At 35.1% G+C, this 19,426-nt stretch overlaps 3 protein-coding genes across 7 annotated transcripts; 1 reads left to right on the top strand and 2 right to left on the bottom strand.

Moving 5' to 3' along the window:
- Window positions 1-563: 563 nt before the first annotated feature.
- Window positions 564-4,567, top strand: LOC129889679 (uncharacterized membrane protein At4g09580). Its single transcript, XM_055965091.1, has 4 exons — window positions 564-1,124; window positions 2,720-2,990; window positions 3,073-3,243; window positions 4,119-4,567. The coding sequence occupies exons 1-4, from the start codon at window positions 859-861 to the stop codon at window positions 4,239-4,241; spliced, it is 831 nt and encodes a 276-aa protein (XP_055821066.1). The 5' UTR covers window positions 564-858; the 3' UTR covers window positions 4,242-4,567.
- A 551-nt stretch (window positions 4,568-5,118) lies between these two features.
- LOC129889678 (nucleolar protein 12) lies at window positions 5,119-9,855 on the bottom strand. The gene is made up of 6 exons (XM_055965090.1): window positions 8,836-9,855; window positions 8,665-8,723; window positions 8,222-8,291; window positions 7,993-8,118; window positions 7,777-7,905; window positions 5,119-5,725 (listed from the first exon to the last, which is right to left on the bottom strand). Exons 1-6 carry the CDS (start codon window positions 9,676-9,678, stop codon window positions 5,255-5,257), a joined length of 1,698 nt encoding a protein of 565 aa, XP_055821065.1. The 5' UTR covers window positions 9,679-9,855; the 3' UTR covers window positions 5,119-5,254.
- Window positions 9,856-12,476: 2,621 nt separating this feature from the next.
- On the bottom strand, window positions 12,477-18,601 carry LOC129889676 (alpha,alpha-trehalose-phosphate synthase [UDP-forming] 5). Of its 5 annotated transcripts, none has more exons than XM_055965085.1 (4): window positions 18,252-18,601; window positions 15,458-17,480; window positions 13,724-13,997; window positions 12,477-13,063 (listed from the first exon to the last, which is right to left on the bottom strand). In XM_055965085.1, the coding sequence occupies exons 2-4, from the start codon at window positions 17,443-17,445 to the stop codon at window positions 12,728-12,730; spliced, it is 2,598 nt and encodes an 865-aa protein (XP_055821060.1). In that variant the 5' UTR covers window positions 17,446-17,480; window positions 18,252-18,601; the 3' UTR covers window positions 12,477-12,727. The 5 variants fall into 5 exon arrangements, with proteins under 5 accessions (XP_055821060.1, XP_055821061.1, XP_055821064.1 ...); XM_055965086.1 differs by having other exon boundaries at window positions 18,417-18,601; XM_055965089.1 differs by having other exon boundaries at window positions 18,248-18,390.
- Window positions 18,602-19,426: the final 825 nt, after the last annotated feature.

The following is a 19,426-nucleotide window of genomic DNA, read 5'->3' as shown; positions in this document are numbered from 1 at the left end:
CAGGTCAATATTTAATACTTGTTATAAGAAGATACTCACGATTCCTTCTTTTTTTTGTTATTGAAGAATTAATTAAGTTAAATGCCCTCATCCAAACTCTTAAACTAAAAATAGCAAACTCTTAAACTAAAAATAGCCAAAAATATATAATGTATGTATAATCCACATATTTGTATAATCTATTTATGTTGGCTAAAAATAGTAAATAGTGAATTTGATCAAATATTTTAATGAAAAACTCTTATTTTCTAAATTATTTAGTATTGTTAAATGAATTTTTTATTATGAGTGCAAACTAATGTAGTTACATATTGCTTTAATCAACGTGGATTGTGATGAAATAATTGAAATTTTTATATTTTTATATAAAATTAATCGAATCTCAATATAAGTATGGAACCAAATTAAATTAAAAAAAATACCATAGATAACTAAACAAACGATGAAAACGTTTAACGAGTCGAAGTAAACGTACGTCAATCATTTCTTTTCTCTTAAACTTTCTTTGATTACATAATCACCCCCTAAAAATTTCAAATTATTTTAACTCCCCCTACCTTTTTAGTTTCATTCAGAGAATGCAGGAATATGCTTTATCTTCCTCCATAAATTGATTGAGAAAGACAAAGAGAAAAGGGAACTTTTTTTAACACACAGAGATAGAGAGAGAGAGAGGGAAAGAGGGGGATTGAAGAAAGAGTATTGCTAAAGCAAACAAAAAAAAGAAACCCCTCAAAATTCAATTTCCTTTCTCTCCTCTGTTTTTGTTTTACTTCTTTGTTGTTGTTGTTTTTTGTTGTTTTCTTTTCAATTTAGTTCAAGAAATTTGTTGGGTTTGTGAGATTTTTGTTGAAAATCATGGAGGGAGAAGTTGGAACATCCACATCCATGGCGGCGGTAGCTGATTCATTGAAATGTGAAACACAAGGGAATGGGAAAGGGGAAGTTGTTGTAAATGAATCTAAATCTGCTAAATACCCTTTGTCGTTTTGGGAGATTGGTGTCGCTGCTAGTGTCGTTTTGGGTTATGCATTGGGTCTTGGTTGTGTTTATCTCACTATGCCTGCCTCTGATTATAGCTTCCTCAAGCTTCCTAGAAATCTTGAAGATCTTCAAATACTCAGGTAATTTATGAGATTTGTTTTTTCATTCTAGTTGCCTCTCAACATGTTTATTTTGTCTTTGTGAGAAGATGGAAATGAGAAAGTGCTGAAATGTTGCCTTTTTCAAAACCCGAAAACCAAAAATTGAAAAAAAAAAAGAATTTTAATGAAAAAGGTCATAATTTGTTTACTTGTGAAACATTGGATGGTAAAGGGCATAAAGCCTAAAGGGGTATGGTCAATTAATAGAGTTGTAAAAAAGATACCCTTGAAAAGGTCTATAATGTTGGTGATAGATTTCTCCAAGAGAAAATCTTAACAGTTACATCTAAGTCATTCATAAAAATAGTGCTCAATTCATTTTTGTAAGCCTTGCAATTCTTTCTTATCTTGCTTTGGTGCCTGCTGTCTGGTGGTGACCATTTGGGATGTTGGTCAGTCTGGTTCAAATCACGGATTTCTTGCAGCTCGACAAGACTTCAAATGTGCGGATTTGCTGATCTATGAGTGACACCACTAAGGTACTCGGATGGTTGGCAACTCGACTGTGCCATAAGCATCTGTAAATCAATTAGCATAGAAGAGAATCTAGATGGAGCTGAAGTATTTACTATTTATTCCCCAATGGTTGAAAATTGAAGCAGAGTGAACAGATTTTCTTAAGGAAAGGAGGACCAAAAACTTTGCCTTTTAGTTTTTCATGGGTTTAAGTAAGTTTATATTCTCGTATATTGCACTAAATGGTGGGCTAAGAAGCAGTTGACCATGAGTTTGGATGTGGGAACTGTTGATATTTCGGTGTTAAGTTAGGGAAAAAAATATTGGTGATGCGGTATAGATGCTTCGTCAATATCTTTCTTTTAGATGTGAAAGGAGGGTAGTCTGTGAGCTGTGCCTTGGTTGTTCACTTGTGTCGTATTGGAATGAACTTCTGGGGAATGAATGTGAGGGGGTTAAATATGATCTGACCTTACAAACAATCACTAGTTTCAAGGACTTCGGGAGTAAAAGTCTGTACATCTGACTATGCCTCTCTGCCTATTTTAGTTGGTGGTTTTAGGGGCATCTCGAACACTAGAAGTTGCCTGCTAATTGGTGGAGAGTCATAAGTAAATCCCATTGGATGGTAATTAGAACCGATTCTTAGAATAACATGCATAATGCAACAAATAAAAGAAAGCAGTGAAGTCATGTGTACACTCATTGCATGAGTGGAGTACTTGACCAAGGAATTGATTAAACAAGTGGGTGGGAAGATAATGTTTGTTCACTAAACTTCCCAAAGATGTCCTGGCTTTGAATTGTGAACTTAAAAAGGCTAAGTGTATTTGCACAAGCACATACATACATATCTACAAACGTAGCGGTTGACGGTTGTAGGTGAACATTTGTCATTGTCGTTATGCAAAATACTGCACTTGTAGTTGAACATGCTATGCAAGTCTGCATTTTCAAACCTCGGTTCTTATTGTTGGAGATGATATCATGAATATTTCTTTCTTCTTATTTCGTACTAATTTCCATATAAGACACTTATATTATGTGCTTCAGCATTTTTTGAGAATATAAATTGATTTTTGATTTTTATGCCACCTGTCGCTTCAAATGTTCTGTAGGGATCACCTGGAGAGCTATACCAGTGACTATACTGTTCAGGTCCTTGTCGGATACTGTGTAGTCTACATCTTTATGCAGACATTTATGATCCCAGGAACAGTTTTCATGTCACTGCTTGCTGGATCTCTCTTTGGAGTCTTCAGAGGTGTAGCACTGGTCGTGTTCACTGCTACTGCAGGTGCATCATCTTGCTATTTCCTATCCAAACTTATTGGGCGACCCCTTGTGTTCTCGCTATGGCCTGATAAGTTAACTTTCTTCCGTGACCAGGTGGTTTTCAACTCATAACCTAGTCATCATTTTCTACTTTCCTAAATGCTACTGTTGCAGTAAAATATCTCTGATCTATCAGGTGGCTAGAAGGCGAAAAGGGCTGCTAAATTACATGCTTTTCTTGAGAGTTACACCGACACTACCAAACACATTTATCAATGTTGCTTCACCAATCGTGGATGTGCCTTACCATACATTCTTCTTTGGAACTGTCATTGGGATCATTCCAGCTGCTTATGTCACTGTCAGGGTACTTATGCTCTTTATTTAACTCTTTAAGCTTAGTGTCAATGACTAAGAAATTGGGAACTGTTAAATTAGGTTTTAGGCCTAACTCACACCCTAAAAGCTAGCTCAAAGGAAAGAGGATTGCTCAACCCTTATAAGGAGTCCACTCATCTCATTAACCACCAACGTGGGACTTTTGTCATGCTTTAACATTCACCTCACCCCAGTGCTTAGCATCTGGTGTGTGGACAATTTTAATTTCGGGGGCCCAACATTGGGTGAGACGGGTTTTGCTCTGATACCATGTTAAATTAGGTTTTCGGCCTAACTCACACCCCAAAAGCTAGTTCAAAGGAAGGACGATTGCCCAACCCCTTATAAGGAATCCACTCATCTCATTAACCACCAATGTGGACTTTTTTCATTCTTTAACACCCACCTCACGTCTAGTGCTTAGCATCTGGTGCGTGAGCAATTTTAATTTTGGGGGCCTAACATTGGGTGAGACGGAGAAAATATATTTTGTTTTAGCTAACTATGGTTTCTGGTGCATGTTTATTGTAGCTTCAGAATAAAATGACTTACAAAACCATTTTAGATTCATGATGCATAGAGGAAGTAGACTCACCAGTTCCTGGCAAGGGGAGTTTGGGGAATGGGGTTAACCAAATCAAATTAAAAATTTGAACATTAAATGTATGAAGGCTGATCATGAGATAAGAATGATGGCAGAATTTATTGTCTGATTTAATGTAACTCATGTGTGAACAGCCTATTTCCATATAATCCTGACACTAGTTTACAAACAAGGAGTTTACAATATCTTACCGCGTTAGTTTATTTCTGCTATATTAAATTTTGAAGTTCACTCTGCTGACCACAAGTATTACAACGCAGGCTGGAATAACTCTTGGTGAATTGCAGTCGGTGGGTGATCTCTATGACATACATTCTATAGCTACTCTTTTCCTTATTGGTCTTGTAACTATTACCCCGACATTGATTGGAACCAAGAACTAATTACAGAGCTTAGCATCATCAGAAAGCATTGTCAAGTGCCAAGACCACCATTAATCTTCCTCGGCATGACTTCATTATCTGTACAGATTAGTTTTAGACAGTGTTGGATTGTGCTCAAGTCTCAGCCGCAGAAAGTTATAAAGCTATTGAATTTAATCCTGAAATTTGTTTAGCTGTAAGTTGCAGAAGCAACAAAAGAAAAAAGAAAAAGGAGAAAGAATCTGATGTCATTTGAAGATATTGATATGTAAACTCCAGTCATGATTCTGTAATAGTTTATTTGACATGCTATTGGAAGACATCACAGTAGATGTTATATTCATTTCTTTCATCTGTTTCCTTTTCCTTAGTTTCATATTTAAATAAATGAGGAGTTAAGAGAGCCAAAATCTTAAACAACTTGATTGGATATGCTAATTTTGGGTGCAATTAGACCTTTTCTGGTGTTTCTGAAAGAGAGGGAGCATGGATGAAAAATGAGCAAAAAGTAGAGCAATAATTCCAGATTTCTAGATTGGTTCATTTGGTTGTGTGGTAAGGGCAACTTGCTGTATGAAGTATCTCAACGCATGTTAGGGAAATGCCACCATCCCAAAGGGAGAGAGAAGTCAAATTTGGCTTAGAGCTAACCAGACTATAGGCTCTTCCCCTGTCAAAACCTCCTAAAATGATTTCCAATTCTATATTATGAGTTGAGAAATCAGTATAAGAAAGAACTCACTAGCTAGAAGAGAAAAAGGATATAGAGGAGCCATGGAAATGTTGTTGATAAAAATACCATGTCAAGAAGATAAACGCAGATATTTACCAGGAAAGCCTTGGAAATCATCTGTCCATACAACAATCAAGAAATAGTCGGACAGACGAACAGAATCAATAACGTAAACCACTAAACCTTCATTAATGAGGGAGTTGTACACGATTGAGTTCTTAGATGAAACAGAAAGCTAAAATCCTGAAAAGTGAACATATGAATGACCATTTCATGTATAACATTGTTGAGAATGTAAGACCTAAGATTTTCTAAGTTTCTTCTTTCTGCCAGCAGTGTCAGGTGTTCGGTTGTCCAGCTTCCGTTTTGTCCCCATTTGTTTCAAGCCAGAGGCAGCAGCTTTGAGTTCTTTTGCTTTTCGGGCAGCAACAGATGGTCTCTTTCCTATGCGCTCATTAGGCTTTGTTGATAATTGTGTTTTAGGTTTCAATTTCCCTCGGTCGCTCATCCTCGATTGAGTTTTCTTCTGAACACCAGATTTGCTTGCCCTCACACCCTGGTAGGAGATGTCAGACTTTGTTTTCGCCTTGTAGCTACTAGTGCCTGGTGTGGCTGAATCTACTGCAAATTTCTTTGCCGGAGACCTGAATCTGTCTTCGCTCGACAAACTTTTCCTCTTAGATGGAGTAGAATTTGCTTTAGAATGAGACACCCTCAGCTCGCGATCCCGTAGCTTCAAGTTACGCTTTCTAGAAATAGTGTTCGCAGCCTCCTGCAAACCCAAATATAATATAAGGAACAACTTATCTTTCGAGTTCAGCAACCAGGACATAAATTTACTGAAAACTTAGTGACTCTCTCATCCTTACAAAAAAAATTAACCTCAACTTCTCTGTAATATTAGAAAAGAATAAAAAAAGAGTGCTAGAAACTGAACCGTTCTTCCAATTTATTTTTCCTTCTAGTCTTTCTGTAGGTAATTTTATAATTCCTTCTATGATGTTTTGTAACAAAGTACTCCTTTATCAAAAGAACCGCTGAACCGTATAGACAAAGAATGAAACAGATCAAACATGATATCCCAATCATAGTAAAGACCGTCAGATTACATATCTGTTTATTGGCAACTGGTTCCAATCAACAAGACTGAGGAAGGAAAGCTAGATTACCAAAAAAAATCACATCACAAGGCACATCCACCCCAAGGAGAAGATTACTGTCTACTGCAGGAAGATCAACATAAATGGGACTTTCCTTCTCTCATCTCCCCCTAATGCAGGTGGAAGCACTAAGCAAGAAGTTTTTCTTGTTAATGTGGAACATTTGTCACTACATAACAAACTATGGTCTAATTTATTGAAAAGCCAAGAAGACAGGTTTATGGTCAATTTACTATTTATCCCATCTGTCAGCACACTTTCTGTCAGTTCGGGAGGGAGACAAAGGATAACTGCTCAAGAAAATGTATCCATTAGTTTTTGCTAGTTTGAAAGAAAGGAATTCCATCTTTCCTTGGACCTCAACTCATTTTCTTCCTGTTCCTAAAGTGATTTTGCTTTCTACATTTTGTAAAAGATCAAGAAAGTTACAAGCTTCAGTGCTTATGTGCAAAGCAAAGAAAAACGGTGGTTAGGGTAACTCAGGAGGTCTCCTTTTTTAGTTGTTCTAGTTTTACTAGAATAAAGAGGATGAGTACCCTTGTCAAAAAAATACATAAATACTCCCTTTGTCTTAACTTGTCGAGATTCAAATTATCCATGAAAAGAATTGCAAGCAACTTATAGTACTTCTGATATAGTTTTTTGAATATCTACATTTTAATTACAAAATATTAAGTTGATCCATTCCAATGTACCTTCAAAGATTAGTCAAATTGACTCTCGAGAAGCGAAAAGTGCCACATAAATTGAGACGGATGGAGTAACGAAACAGAGAGGACAAGGACAAGGTAGAATTACTTAATGAAAACGAGGATAAAACCGCAGCCAGTTTAAGTTTAGATTTTAGATTATGGAATAGGAACTGCTGCCTCAGTTACACATCAGAAGAAGAGTAACAATTGAAAAGATAACTTTTCAAAATAACTTAATAATTGAAAAGATATCCTTATCCAAAAAAAAAAAGCAGCGAATGCACCCATGTACGTTCATCCATAAAGTCCACCAAGTAAGCCAAGGAAAAGCTAATTGAATCATCTAGGACAAAAGGAAGAATAACCTCAAATAGTTCAGTGCCTTTTTTATTAGCACCAATGACCGCCTCCCCCCCCCCCCAAAAAAAAAAAAAAACAACCCAAAACCACAAATACCCTTGTCTATGAAATGCTATAACTAAAAGCAAGAAATAAATCTCAAATTTAAATTTGGTGTTCCAATATAATGGTGGAGGTGCATGCCAACAATAAGCTAAAATAGTAGCCTATCTAACACAAAGCACACGACACAAATCTTAAACTCCTAAATTGGTAAAACAATTAAATGTGAAGAAACTAGATAGACCAAGACTTCTCTCTCTTTTCCCAGGTGAAACAAAAATGAGTTTTGTCTTGCTAATCCCAGATGAGGAGTAAAGCAATCAATCAACTAAGTCTTGTTTCCGAACTAGTAGGTTATATTATTATACTGTGTTCATCATTCAGAGGACCCAGGTGGTTGTTAAAGCAAACATAAAAACTTTATTACCAGATACAGGTATATTTCTAGTTCGTCTCCAGAATCAAAGTGCCAATATTCACTATGAATCATCTCAAATGAGTATGATGTAAGAAAAAAAATAGTAATGCCATTATAAATTTGAAATGCAAGAGTAGTTGATAGTATATACCCTTGTTTTGAACAAAACATAAGCAATTCCTTTTCCTAGGAGAGTATTGGGATCTCTGATCACCCGAACAGCCTCAATGGTCGATCCAAACTCTTTCATACCAGAGAACAGCTGATAAATTTCTTCATCCTGCAAGGAAGTGAACAAAATTTGTGGGCTACAGAAAGAAAAAGGCTGATTAGAACAGTAACAAGCATTCACCCTCAGGTAACGGACCTTCACATCAAATGGAAGGTTACCCACAAAAACAGTCCTTTTGTTGTCATACAGTGCACTATTGTCTCCCTTCATCTTCTTGCGTGGTGGACATGCTCTGTCAACTCGGATATGTCTTTCTCCAACCTATATATAGATAAGTACAATCAAACATCCCAACTATCTGACTCCTGAAAAAGAGTTTTCTTCGGAAGAATATGCAAATGAATCAACTCTACGAGCAGCTTACCACTGCCATATTATGGGCCAAAGATGCCTGGGCAGATTCCTCTGATTTAAAAACAACATAAGCATTAACACTGCAATTACAACCAAATAACCTTATCATACAATAGGAAATCAGATATAAAGATATATACTGATAACAACAATGAATTCAAAGAAGCAACATTTTATGAACACGAAAGTTTTATCTCCCATACCCATTAGAGTTACAAGAAAAGAAAGGATTTCTCTATCATACCATATGCGTGATCAAGTAACTTTGATATCTTAGTACAACTTACTGGACTATAATTATGAGAAGCATCATCAACAATGAATCAATGATGCCTCAATACAAATTAGTTGGGGTCACCTACATTAGTCTTCAGTATCCCATTCCCCTCTATTGGGGTACATTTAACTATTAAAAAAGCCATATGCAGTTTAATTGTTATGTGTTTATCAAACCTGTCCGCGTTATCATTGAGTTTTTGCTTAATGATAGCAGCCTTCCTTGGAGTTGCACTCTGCAAAAAGGACATTACAAATCAAAATCAGGTTCCAAAGTGAAAATATGTAGACATAATTCGTAAAACGTAAAAAGCACATTGATGCAAAAAATAAATAGCTAACACTCACATCAGCTACCGGAATAGACCGGATCCTCACTGATTCTATCTCTCCAAAACTCCCAAACTCCTTCAGTAAAGCCTTCTTCTTGATCTTCAAAGGCAAATTCCCAACAAAAATTGTCCTTAAAAGTTTACTCTCATCATCAAATCCCTCATTTGAGACCATCATATCCTCTGGATTATCCATTTTCTTCCTCTTTTCTCCTACCACCATTTCTCCAATCCCTTTCTCCACCTCGTCCATCGCGACCACCCCATATCGCTTCGCCTCATACTCCGCCTCAATCTCATCCCTTTTCCTCTTCTTCTTCTTTTTCTTTGACTCTAAACCCAAATTTTCTATGTTCCCAGAATCAGAAATTCCATCATTTGATTCCTTAACTTCTTCACCTACAGATTCCAAACCCAAAATTACTTTTTTACCCTTTATCTTCTTCCCAGAACCAGAAACTACACCATTTGATTCCTCAATCCCAGATAAAGCAACCCTTTTTGATTTTCCACCCTCTTCCTCATTAACTTCTTCAGCTACAGACCCTGAATTCAAATTTACATTTTTATCCTTTTTCTTCTTCCTCTTCTTGAGTTCTGCAGTACCAGAATCATTATTTCCAGAAACCCCATCAGTTTGATTCTCAATAGAAACTTCTAAAACACCTAATTTTGGCTCTTGGGTAGCTGTGGGATTGTCATTAGGCTTTCTTCTGAAGGGATTTTCGTCGGAAAAGAGTGAAGCAATGTTGGAATCTGTTGGGGTTGCTCCGAAAAGGGTATTGAAAATATCTGAAGAATTTGAACTTTCATTGTTTGGTGGTTGTTGTTTCTGCTTCTCTTTGGATTTCTTTGCCATTGAGTTACAGATAGAAGAAAGCAAAGATTTCTTGGATTGAAAAGCGTAAAAGGGGAGAATTTGAGGTGGGAAGAAAAGAAGAAGAAGAAAGAAAAAAATTGGATTCGTTTGATTGGGAAAAAAAATAATAGTGGCACTTTATTTTAGTATAAGGTGAGATGAACCCTAGTTTTAATGTTAAACACATTTCTTTCTTTCTCTGTTTTTTTTTGTCTCCAAAAATAATTGCTTATACATTAGGATTTGTGTAAACATAGGTTCATTTTTGGAAAAACTAGGTAATTAGAATGAAATACGTTCACACTTTAAAATTAGCCTAAAATTTAATGTTTAATTATCTATCCATTTAATTCTCTTCATAATTTATGTCTACTCCAAATTAATCCACTCTCCTCTCTAAATTTTTCCTCCCACATTTCTTCATCCTTCACGTAATCTTCTTCCATTAAACTCACCCTTCATTAGTTTCAAAGCTTCCTAACGGCCATAACTTTGATTTAATCGACAAAGAAATTTAAATCAATTTATTAATATTTTGAAAAATTTAAATCTATTTATTTTCCTTTCAAATATTGTTCATTTTTCGTGCCATCGACTTTAAGGTGAGTTTATCACATACATAGAATGAACACATAAAATACATCTAATCATTAAGTATATATTAGATATATAAAAGAAACTATTTCATATTCATAGTAAAACTGTTGGGCAAATTACACCATTGGCCATTCAGCCCTTTTGTTTTAAAAGAAAATAGTCATTGTTTTTTCTCTTACCAAAAAAGGGCCAATGGGCCACTCCGCTGTGCAAGACCATTATTTTTTTTTTTTAAAAAAAAAAGAATTGTGTTGTTTTAAAAAAATAAATCGCTGATTTAATTTTATTTTATTTTGCACCTTTTTATTTTTTTCTTTTATAATTGTTTCACTTTTTTTTGGAAAAAATGAATATTTATGTCGTTTTATCTTTTTGTTTATTCTTTTATTTATTAAGGCGAGAATGCATGATAGTCAAATAATATCGATACATTACATAATTATTTATGCAAAATCGATACATGATTATACACATTTATACAATATCAATATATACATATACACTACATAATTATTTATACATCATATATACATGTTTACACATCATTTATACAATATTGATACACGTTTATACAATATTTATACAATACTGATACATTACATATACACTACATAACTATTTATACAATATCGATATATAACACTACATAACTATTTATAAAAAAATCAATACATTACATATACACTACATAATTGTTTGTATATTATATATATATATATATACATGTTTTTACACTATTTATATAATATTGATAGATGAAAAAAAATTCCATAAAAAAAGTTTTGAAAAAAAAAGACACTTTTTTATTTTAAAAAACACAAAAAAAAAAAATAACAGCAAAATAATTTTTATTTTAAAAAAAAAAAATCACCACTTCAAAGGAAAAATGAAAAAGAAAAGAAAAGAAGGCAAAAAAGGCCTAATGACCTTGGGCCAAATTGAGCCCCATAGTGTTCAACCCATGACCTCTTTCGGCTATTTTTTGTGTAAATGGAAAAATGACTATATTTTTTGTAAACTATTAACTTTTTGGTACACATATGAAATTAGCCCAAAACTGTTCAAATATACAGAATGAACAAATTAGATATCAGATACGTAGAAAAAACTATATCGGATACATAGAAAAACAATACAATTACATAAAATAAATAGATCGGATACATCTAATCATTAAGTATATCAGATACATAAATTAACTATATCAGATACATAAAAAACAGCTAAAATACACGGAATGAATAGATTAGATAGACAAAAATCCACATTCCAAAGTGTAAAGTTTGTTGATGCTCGAAAATTTTTGGAAGGATTTCAATTTTTCATTTTTTTTTTAATTGTGATATGATAGATACTCCAAAGTTGTTATACACGTGATTTGCCCCTTAATTTATGTCTTTTGTTACATTCCTTATCTAGATACACCTATTATATATATTTAGTTAACATACATCTGATATACATGTATGTGGACATGCCAGATACATATATCCGAGGTGTGAATTATGATAAGATTGATAATATTGCAAACTCACGATAAGGGAGTTAATTAACTCTTAAACTAATGGGATTTGTGTTGTTTGTTCTTAATTTTTTTTCATTTCAATACTATTTAAGACCTTTTTATTCACCTCATAATTAAAATATTTTTCTATTAACTTGTCAAACTTAGAAAAAATGTTTCGAACCGTATGTTTATTTTCAAGAGTGCACAACCAAATATATTTGATGTATTGATGAATGAAAATATAGTAATATCGTTTTTATTCATGAAAAGGAAATCACTAAAAAGTATTTGTAGTGAAGCCGTACTAATTAGACTGAATAGAAAATGCCGAACTTTATTTGAACAAAAAAAATTACAGAATGTAAATTTGTTCGGCGATGAAATTGAGAGAAAATTATTCAATAAAAATTCAAGGTTCTTGAATGGAGATGGCCACGGTGCCAGATTTGGCGACCAAATGTTTTAGTGACAACTTGAAACTCTAATGAAATTCTCATCGATAAAATGAAATTTTAAAATAATCAACCAGTTGAGCTACTAAAATTTCTTTAATCAAAACTAACAAAAACTAAAAGCAATAAAAAAATCAATTTAATTAGTTTGATTTAGTTCCAATATTTGAGAAACCGATTTAATTGGTTTTAAATAAGATGGCAGCTTCACTTCAATATGATCAATAAGGTAAAATAAAAGATGCTCCAAGAAATTGCACTAAATGAATAGCTATTTTTACATTCATGTTTAAATTTGCAGTTGAAGTGGACAACAAACATACCTTAAAAGCAATTGGTAAACAAATGAAAATTGATATTTCTAGGAGAAAACTATAACAACATCCCAAAGGAAAGTTGACTATATAGAAAGAGTCAATACACTTGTAGCAACTGTTCATGTCCAAGAAAGCTTTTTTATAAATCTTGTTTTTTCTTTCTTCCTTTCAGATATTCATTTGCCTATTCGTCGGTCGATGATCACGCTTTGAGGAGATGTCGAAACATGTTTAGCTGAATGCTCAGAAGCAGAAGCCAGACCCTGCAACATTCTTAGAATCTCTGTAGTGTCCTCCAAATAATACTTGGCCTTGCTAGGCTTCTGGCCAACTGTGCAAGCAAACACTTCAGCAACGGGGGAAAGTGAGGCACTTGCTACAGCACTCATTATCACCTCGAACATATCCTCATCTGATCGATCATCCCCTATGCAGAGCACAAAATCTGGTATCGTTCCTTTCTGCTGCATTGTTTCTAGGAGACGTTCTGCTACAAGACCTTTGTTGACACCCTAAGAGAGCGAAATGAACGTTCATGGCAAAGCAAACCATCAAATTGAAGTCAAATAAAACAAAAAGGACAAGAAATTCGAATCAGAAAAAGAGATACGATTCTCATTTTCAGACTTCAGGAAACTAAAGTAAGGTAACATGATTAATGTACCTTTACTAGTGGACATGATTTATAGTGTGTAAGCTATTTCAAGAAAGCATGCTTAGTTCTAGAATAGAGTTGCTAACTCTTTCGCAGATCATGTGTGAGCTCTAAACACAACTCTAAATAAGGAAGCAACAGACAAATTTTTATAGACCCAATTCTTAAGGTTCAGTTATTGTTGGTTTACTTCTTAAGTATTACATAAGGAAGCAACAGACAAATTTTTATCACGTTACCTACCGTAAGAGCTCAAATGCTTGAAAACGGAGGTTTAAAACACCAGCTGAGTGAGAGGCAGTAAGCAATTTTTATGGTCAGTAATATGTGAGAATCATGGAAGTTGAAGCAACAAGGATGGGCTCGATTGAAGATTTTTTAGACTCAATAAAAAGGAGGTTCTCAGGTCAAAATGGTTATAGACTAGAATGACTAGGATTCTCAAATGTTTTCACAATATACAGATTCGTGCAAGTGCTTCAAGTGAGAAATGTGAAAAAGACATCATACTGCTCACCTGAGGCTTCACTTCTACAATGTGCTGTCCACTCTTGACAGTAACTGGTTCATTTGCAAGAACACTTTCCAAGTGATCTAGAAGCTCTTTTGCCTGACATGAGCCAAAATCTGGATCTGCGTATTGGTAATTCCAAACAAGCGTGCTTTCCTTGCTATCTATGAAAGAACCATCAGTGGTTTCTGTGTAGAGGCTCATTACAGGCTCAGCAATCTGCTTCCAATAAAAATCTACCACTGCAACACATGTTTCCCATTTGGCATCACGGTTCGGCCTGAAAAAAACTTGTTTCAGCTTCATAGAGAAAACAAAACATCAAGCACCAAGAGTAGGTGGAGAAAGTTAAAGTTTAAGTAAAAGCATTAACGAACTCCTCCCGACCAATTTCCTTCATGAACTTCGCGGTGTGCACAGACACAAAAACAGACATCTGTGAAAATTGAAGGACAATACCACCTTAGGAGGAGGAATACACATATACACTAAGGCAGTTAAGATCTTCTGTTTTCACCATGAACAAATTATTACATTATAGAAGCAAGACCTAAGTTATGGAAAGAGGTTGATTTTCATATGTTACTGCTCTTCCCTCTAAATAACTCTATCAAAGTGCTAGCTAACTCATGCTCACCACATCCAAACTCTGGCAGCTTCCACCATAGAAGCGCCAATTCCAAGTTTAACCATAGTTAGAACTTACAACCACGGCAAGAACTATGTTGTTTTTGCAGACAGACAGCTGGTCACAATAGCCAAAGAAGCAAACTAGGTTTTAGAAACTTTACTGTCATTAAATTGATCTGAAACACCAGCAAATTCAGCATTCCTTGAATTGGAGTATGTCAAATGGACAAGAAAATTTTGTTCCTGTTGTCCCCCATCCCTTGAGGTTGATTAAAGTTAATGACATCCATAAAAGATATCCCACAGATGGTCCCACTGAAAGGTACCTTGCCTGCTCAGTACTGTAGTAAGTATAGTTCTAGCTCAACCTCTCAACCAAAGAAGATTGAACAGTTTAGTTGGCTCTTGTAGTTGTGCCTAGTTCTTTTTGAGCTCAATGAATTTGTGCCAAAAGGAGTAGAGATGTCTCATGTGGAAGAGTTCAATGTTTTCAACTGGTGCTTGACACTACCAAACTGACGTGAAAAAGCAATTAGTCCTAATTACTTAGTAGAGTAGCATGGACTGATCAATATCTAATTTTTATAAGACCCTATCTTTTCCAGTGCAACTAGGATATCCTGATTATGCTGAGAATATTCAAAACAAGAAATAAAGCTTAAAGATTGCAGTATGTTATTTATCAGCTTAAAGAATCTTAAACACCACAGTGCCCCTCCCCTGGTGGCAGAGACCACCCTAAGGCCTAAAAGAAAGTAAAAACAAGAAAGAAGAATCAACGAGAAGTAATACACCAGCAAAACGAGGAACAGAAAGACCATGTCAGGTTCACTGACTGCATTCCCAGAGTTAGATGTTTCCAAAATATTGTTAGCCCTCCTTATCAGGTTTCTCCTTAAACCTATCTACTCTTCTGCTTAATCTATATTTGACTAATTGAAGCAAACTCTGTACTTCCAGCGAGAACACTTCCCACAAACAAAGTCTTAAGATTTCGTTAGTGATTAGCAACAATCTTTTTACAAGGGAATGAATCAACTTGATAATCTATCGCTTTGGGGGTGAACAGTAGAAATCAACACGGATAATTCCAGGATATAAGAGATTTACCTCACTAAATAGCCATGCTCTGCTGCAAGCCCTAATGTTTCACACGAAGAAAACCACTGAGTTAAAGTCTTTATGTCTTTTCCACTAACAATGAAAACAATATTCTTTGGATCCCTGCACAATTTGTTCAAGGTACTAATAACCTCTGCATTTGGACCCTTGCTGATAGAGTTTCTCACTGTCATTGTACCATCATAATCCAAAAGGATTGCCCGGTGCTTGGTCCTTTTGTAAGCAGATACAATATGCTCAACTGACAGTTTCCGGAAGCTAGGATCCAAAGCAACCACACGGAACCCTAAGCCAAATCCAATACCCCAACACCTCCTTCTCACATGATCCCTACATGCTCTTTCAAGATCTTGCAAAAAGCTCTGAGCCCAATATGCCACATCATGAGTGCACACATATCTATAGTGCTTCTCATGACGCATCTGCTTCTCTGCCTCAGATACAATTAAAGCAGAATCCATAGCTTCAGCAACAGCATCAATATTCCATGGATTGACCCTTATTGCACCACTGAGAGATGGAGAGCAACCAATAAACTCAGAAACCACCAACATGCTCTTCTTTGGTGCTGTTGGGTTCAAGCCCAAGGTAGCATCCAGCTTCTCGGTTCCTTGCCGGCCTATAACATATTCATAAGGTATTAGATTCATTCCATCCCTTACTGCAGTCACGAGACAGCACTCTGCAATAGCATAGTAAGCAATGCGCTCGTAGAACTGAAGAGGCTTATCGACCAGGATAACAGGTTCATATCCAGCCCTTCCAAATTTCTGATTAATTCTCTTTACAGTTGCATAAGTTTCAGCCCGAACTTCCTGCACATCTTTCCCTCGGCCTCTGGCAGGATTTGCAATTTGAACCAAGACCAATTTACCCCTCTGATCAGGATGTTGAGAGAGCAGGAGCTCAAAGGCCAAAAGTTTCAAGCTTATTCCTTTGAATATATCCATGTCATCAACTCCAAGTAAGACTGTCTGACCGTGGAACTTATCTCGCAGCTCTGCAACCCTGGTTTCTGTCTCGTGAAGGTCCAGCACCGATTGAAGTTGACCCATATGTATTCCAACTGGCAGAATCTTAATGCTAACTGTGCGGCCATAGTACTCTAATCCTATATAACCTCGTTTAGATTGATATGAAATCCCAAGCATTCTACTACAACAAGAAAGGAAATGTCTTGCATAATCGAAGGTATGAAAGCCTATCAAGTCAGAGTTCAACAGTGCGCGTAGAATTTCATCCCTTACAGGCAGAGTTCGGTATATCTCAGACGATGGAAATGGGCTATGGAGGAAGAAGCCGAGCTTCACTCTGTTAAACCTCTTCCTCAAGAATGTAGGTAACACCATCAAATGGTAATCATGAACCCAAACAAAATCATCATCAGGACTAATGACTTCCATTACTTTGTCCGCGAAGATTTTGTTCACTGAGACATAAGCTTGCCACAGCGAACGATCAAATCGACCACCAAGATCTGGAGATAGAGGAAGCATGTAGTGAAACAAAGGCCATAAATGCTGTTTGCAGAAACCATGATAGAATTTACTGAACAACTCAGGTGGTATAAAAGCTGGTACACATTTGAACGTTTCGAGCAAAGTTTGAGCAACATCATCCTGTTGACTCGGATCAATTTCTTCTTTAAGACTGCCTACATAAATCACTTCTACATCTTCACCTAGACCATCTTTAAGCTGTAAAAGAAGGGAATCCTCATCCCAACTAAAGTTCCAGCCTTCCTCACCATCTTTTCTCCTATGAGCTCTAAGAGGGAGTTGATTCCCCACAATTATCATTCTCTCTTGAGTAACTGATGATGGAGCATCAGAGGCATTACTTCTACTCTCATCATCAAGCTCAGATAAAACCCCAGCTACAGTAGCTACCCTCGAAAGCTTCCTACCCCCTCGGCCAAACGTTGGTGAATCACCAGAAGTAAGATCTAGTAAGTTGGAATATGACCTTGAAACCATTTTTTTAGCTAATGGAGTATCTCTCTTTTATATTCCTGCAATCAGAAAAAAAAATAAAAAATCCTCCTATGTTCAACTTATAAAAAATCAAGTTTTACCAGTAAATGCATGGAAAGGAAAAGATTGAACACAGAAAATAAACAAGAAACAGACTCAGATCATTGACAAGGCACAAATGCAAATAATCATTGTAAGATATTGCAATGGTCCCACTGTATGGTCCATTAAAGACTGATAATCATAGCATTAAAGATGAAACCAGAAGGGAACACCCCACAAATAAATTACAGCTATAAAGAAATTAAAGCAGCTTAACAAAAGCACAAGAAGACAAAATGAAAATCAAAACCATGAACCAAAGTTTTGAAATTTGATATAAAACCAAACAAGATACAGAAATAAGTACTAACAGAAGTCCAGCCAACACCCTAGAGGATAAATCTACTGGCATATGCAAAAATCAGAGAGTAAAAGAGAAGGTTTTGAGGAACAATACTATAAAAAAAACAAAGCTCCAAGAAGAATTTAACTCAAAAAGGCACCCCACATGTTAAAGCCTAGCAAAGAAATATTGAAATGCAACAAAATTATTCCTTCAAGCAACAAAAAATTGGTTAAAGAGTACACTTGCCATGAGAAATGGAAACATTTACACCCCACCCATAACAAGAAAACGGATGGTGATGAAGAAAATGATATTACAAGTACCCAAGAGGTAAAAGAACATCATAACACTTAAAAAAAGAATTAGCAGCCAATTCAGCTGAGGGGTTCAGTGGTACAAAGAGAAAAAAGAGCTTACCTACCTTTCAAGAAAACCAAAAAATGGTTTTTTAAAATTTTAGAGAACCCAAAGATTCCCACTATGAATATCTTAAATTTAGATTCTCTTTCTCAAATAAAAAACAATGGCTTCAAGAATAGGCTTTTTTTTTACTTCTTCTTTTTTTAACTTGTCAAAATTTACTTACGATATTTTTTTGCTGCAACCTTCTTTACAGTACTAAAAAAACCCAAAAAGGTGGTGTCTTTGTACAAAGAATTGGATTCCTCTCTCTCTCACACAAACAAACACACTTAAAATTTGCTAAAAGTTTTTAATGAAAGCAAGAAGGAAGAGAACAGTAAGCACCACCAACTGGACTCTCTTTTTTTGTTTGTTTTTTTGTCACTAAACTATGTCTTTATTACTCCGTATTTTATGTTACACTTCCTTTTAAGTTCATTACAAAAATAATATTATATTATTATAATTATAAATAATTTAATTTAATAAAATAAATTTCAATCATAAAATATCTAAAAATTATTTTAGTTCCTAATTTTTATTTTTTTTTTTAAAAAGTCATGTCAAATAAACGGACGAGTTAGCTTAGTTTATTAAAGCAATTATTAAACACAAAAAAGATTGACTAACTCCACACGAGTGATTAGGAGCGTGTATACCACGCATAATTATTGGGTATAATACAATCGGTTGTACGGTGGAAATTAGGAGCCTATTTGAATGGACATAAAAAAAAATAACTTTTATGTATGAAGTGCTTTTAGAACTTTGAAGTGCTGAAAAATTATTTTTATAAATAAGCAGTTGAGTGTTTGGATAAAAGTACTTAAATGAGAAAAATGATGTGAAATTTAGGGTTAAAAGAATAAAATGGGTAATTTGAGAATTTAGTTAAAATATAAGGGATATAAAAGTAATTTCTATGGTCAAAGAAAATGACTTTAAGCATTTAGAAAAAAAAATTAGGAATCCTAACTTTTTATTTTTGACTGATTTTAAAAACTTTATGATTTAAAATTAGCATTAGACAAACACATTCAAAAGCTAAAAAGAGGCTTTAAAGCTCATCCAAACATGCTCTACAACGTTCTGGGATGTCTGAACATTTTGGTGTGACTTGTCTGCGCGAGTATCATATACGCTCTATAATGTCGAGTGGGATAGAAAAAAGGGACATATTTTCCTCGGCCTGTC

The sequence above is a fragment of the Solanum dulcamara genome, chromosome 5 (assembly GCF_947179165.1).
Source record: "Solanum dulcamara chromosome 5, daSolDulc1.2, whole genome shotgun sequence".
NCBI lineage: Eukaryota > Viridiplantae > Streptophyta > Magnoliopsida > Solanales > Solanaceae > Solanum > Solanum dulcamara.
The sequence above is the reverse complement of the archived record's forward strand: the minus strand, read 5'-3'. Positions and strand labels throughout refer to the sequence as shown.

What these genes read in the sequence shown, in the direction of transcription:
- LOC129889679 (XM_055965091.1), top strand. Translation starts at nt 859, where the DNA reads ATGGAGGGAGAAGTTGGAACATCCACATCCATGGCGGCGGTAGCTGAT. An exon ending in GAAGATCTTCAAATACTCAG is followed by an intron (nt 1,125 to 2,719) that starts GTAATTTATGAG and finishes AATGTTCTGTAG; the next exon opens with GGATCACCTGGAGAGCTATA. An exon ending in CTGCTTATGTCACTGTCAGG is followed by an intron (nt 3,244 to 4,118) that starts GTACTTATGCTC and finishes ATTACAACGCAG; the next exon opens with GCTGGAATAACTCTTGGTGA.
- LOC129889676 (XM_055965085.1), bottom strand. Translation starts at nt 17,445, where the DNA reads ATGGTTTCAAGGTCATATTCCAACTTACTAGATCTTACTTCTGGTGAT. An exon ending in GAGCATGGCTATTTAGTGAG is followed by an intron (nt 13,998 to 15,457) that starts GTAAATCTCTTA and finishes AGTTTTTTTCAG; the next exon opens with GCCGAACCGTGATGCCAAAT. An exon ending in TTGTAGAAGTGAAGCCTCAG is followed by an intron (nt 13,064 to 13,723) that starts GTGAGCAGTATG and finishes TCGCTCTCTTAG; the next exon opens with GGTGTCAACAAAGGTCTTGT.
- LOC129889678 (XM_055965090.1), bottom strand. Translation starts at nt 9,678, where the DNA reads ATGGCAAAGAAATCCAAAGAGAAGCAGAAACAACAACCACCAAACAAT. An exon ending in TGGCCCATAATATGGCAGTG is followed by an intron (nt 8,119 to 8,221) that starts GTAAGCTGCTCG and finishes ATCTATATATAG; the next exon opens with GTTGGAGAAAGACATATCCG. An exon ending in ACCTTCCATTTGATGTGAAG is followed by an intron (nt 7,906 to 7,992) that starts GTCCGTTACCTG and finishes ACTTCCTTGCAG; the next exon opens with GATGAAGAAATTTATCAGCT.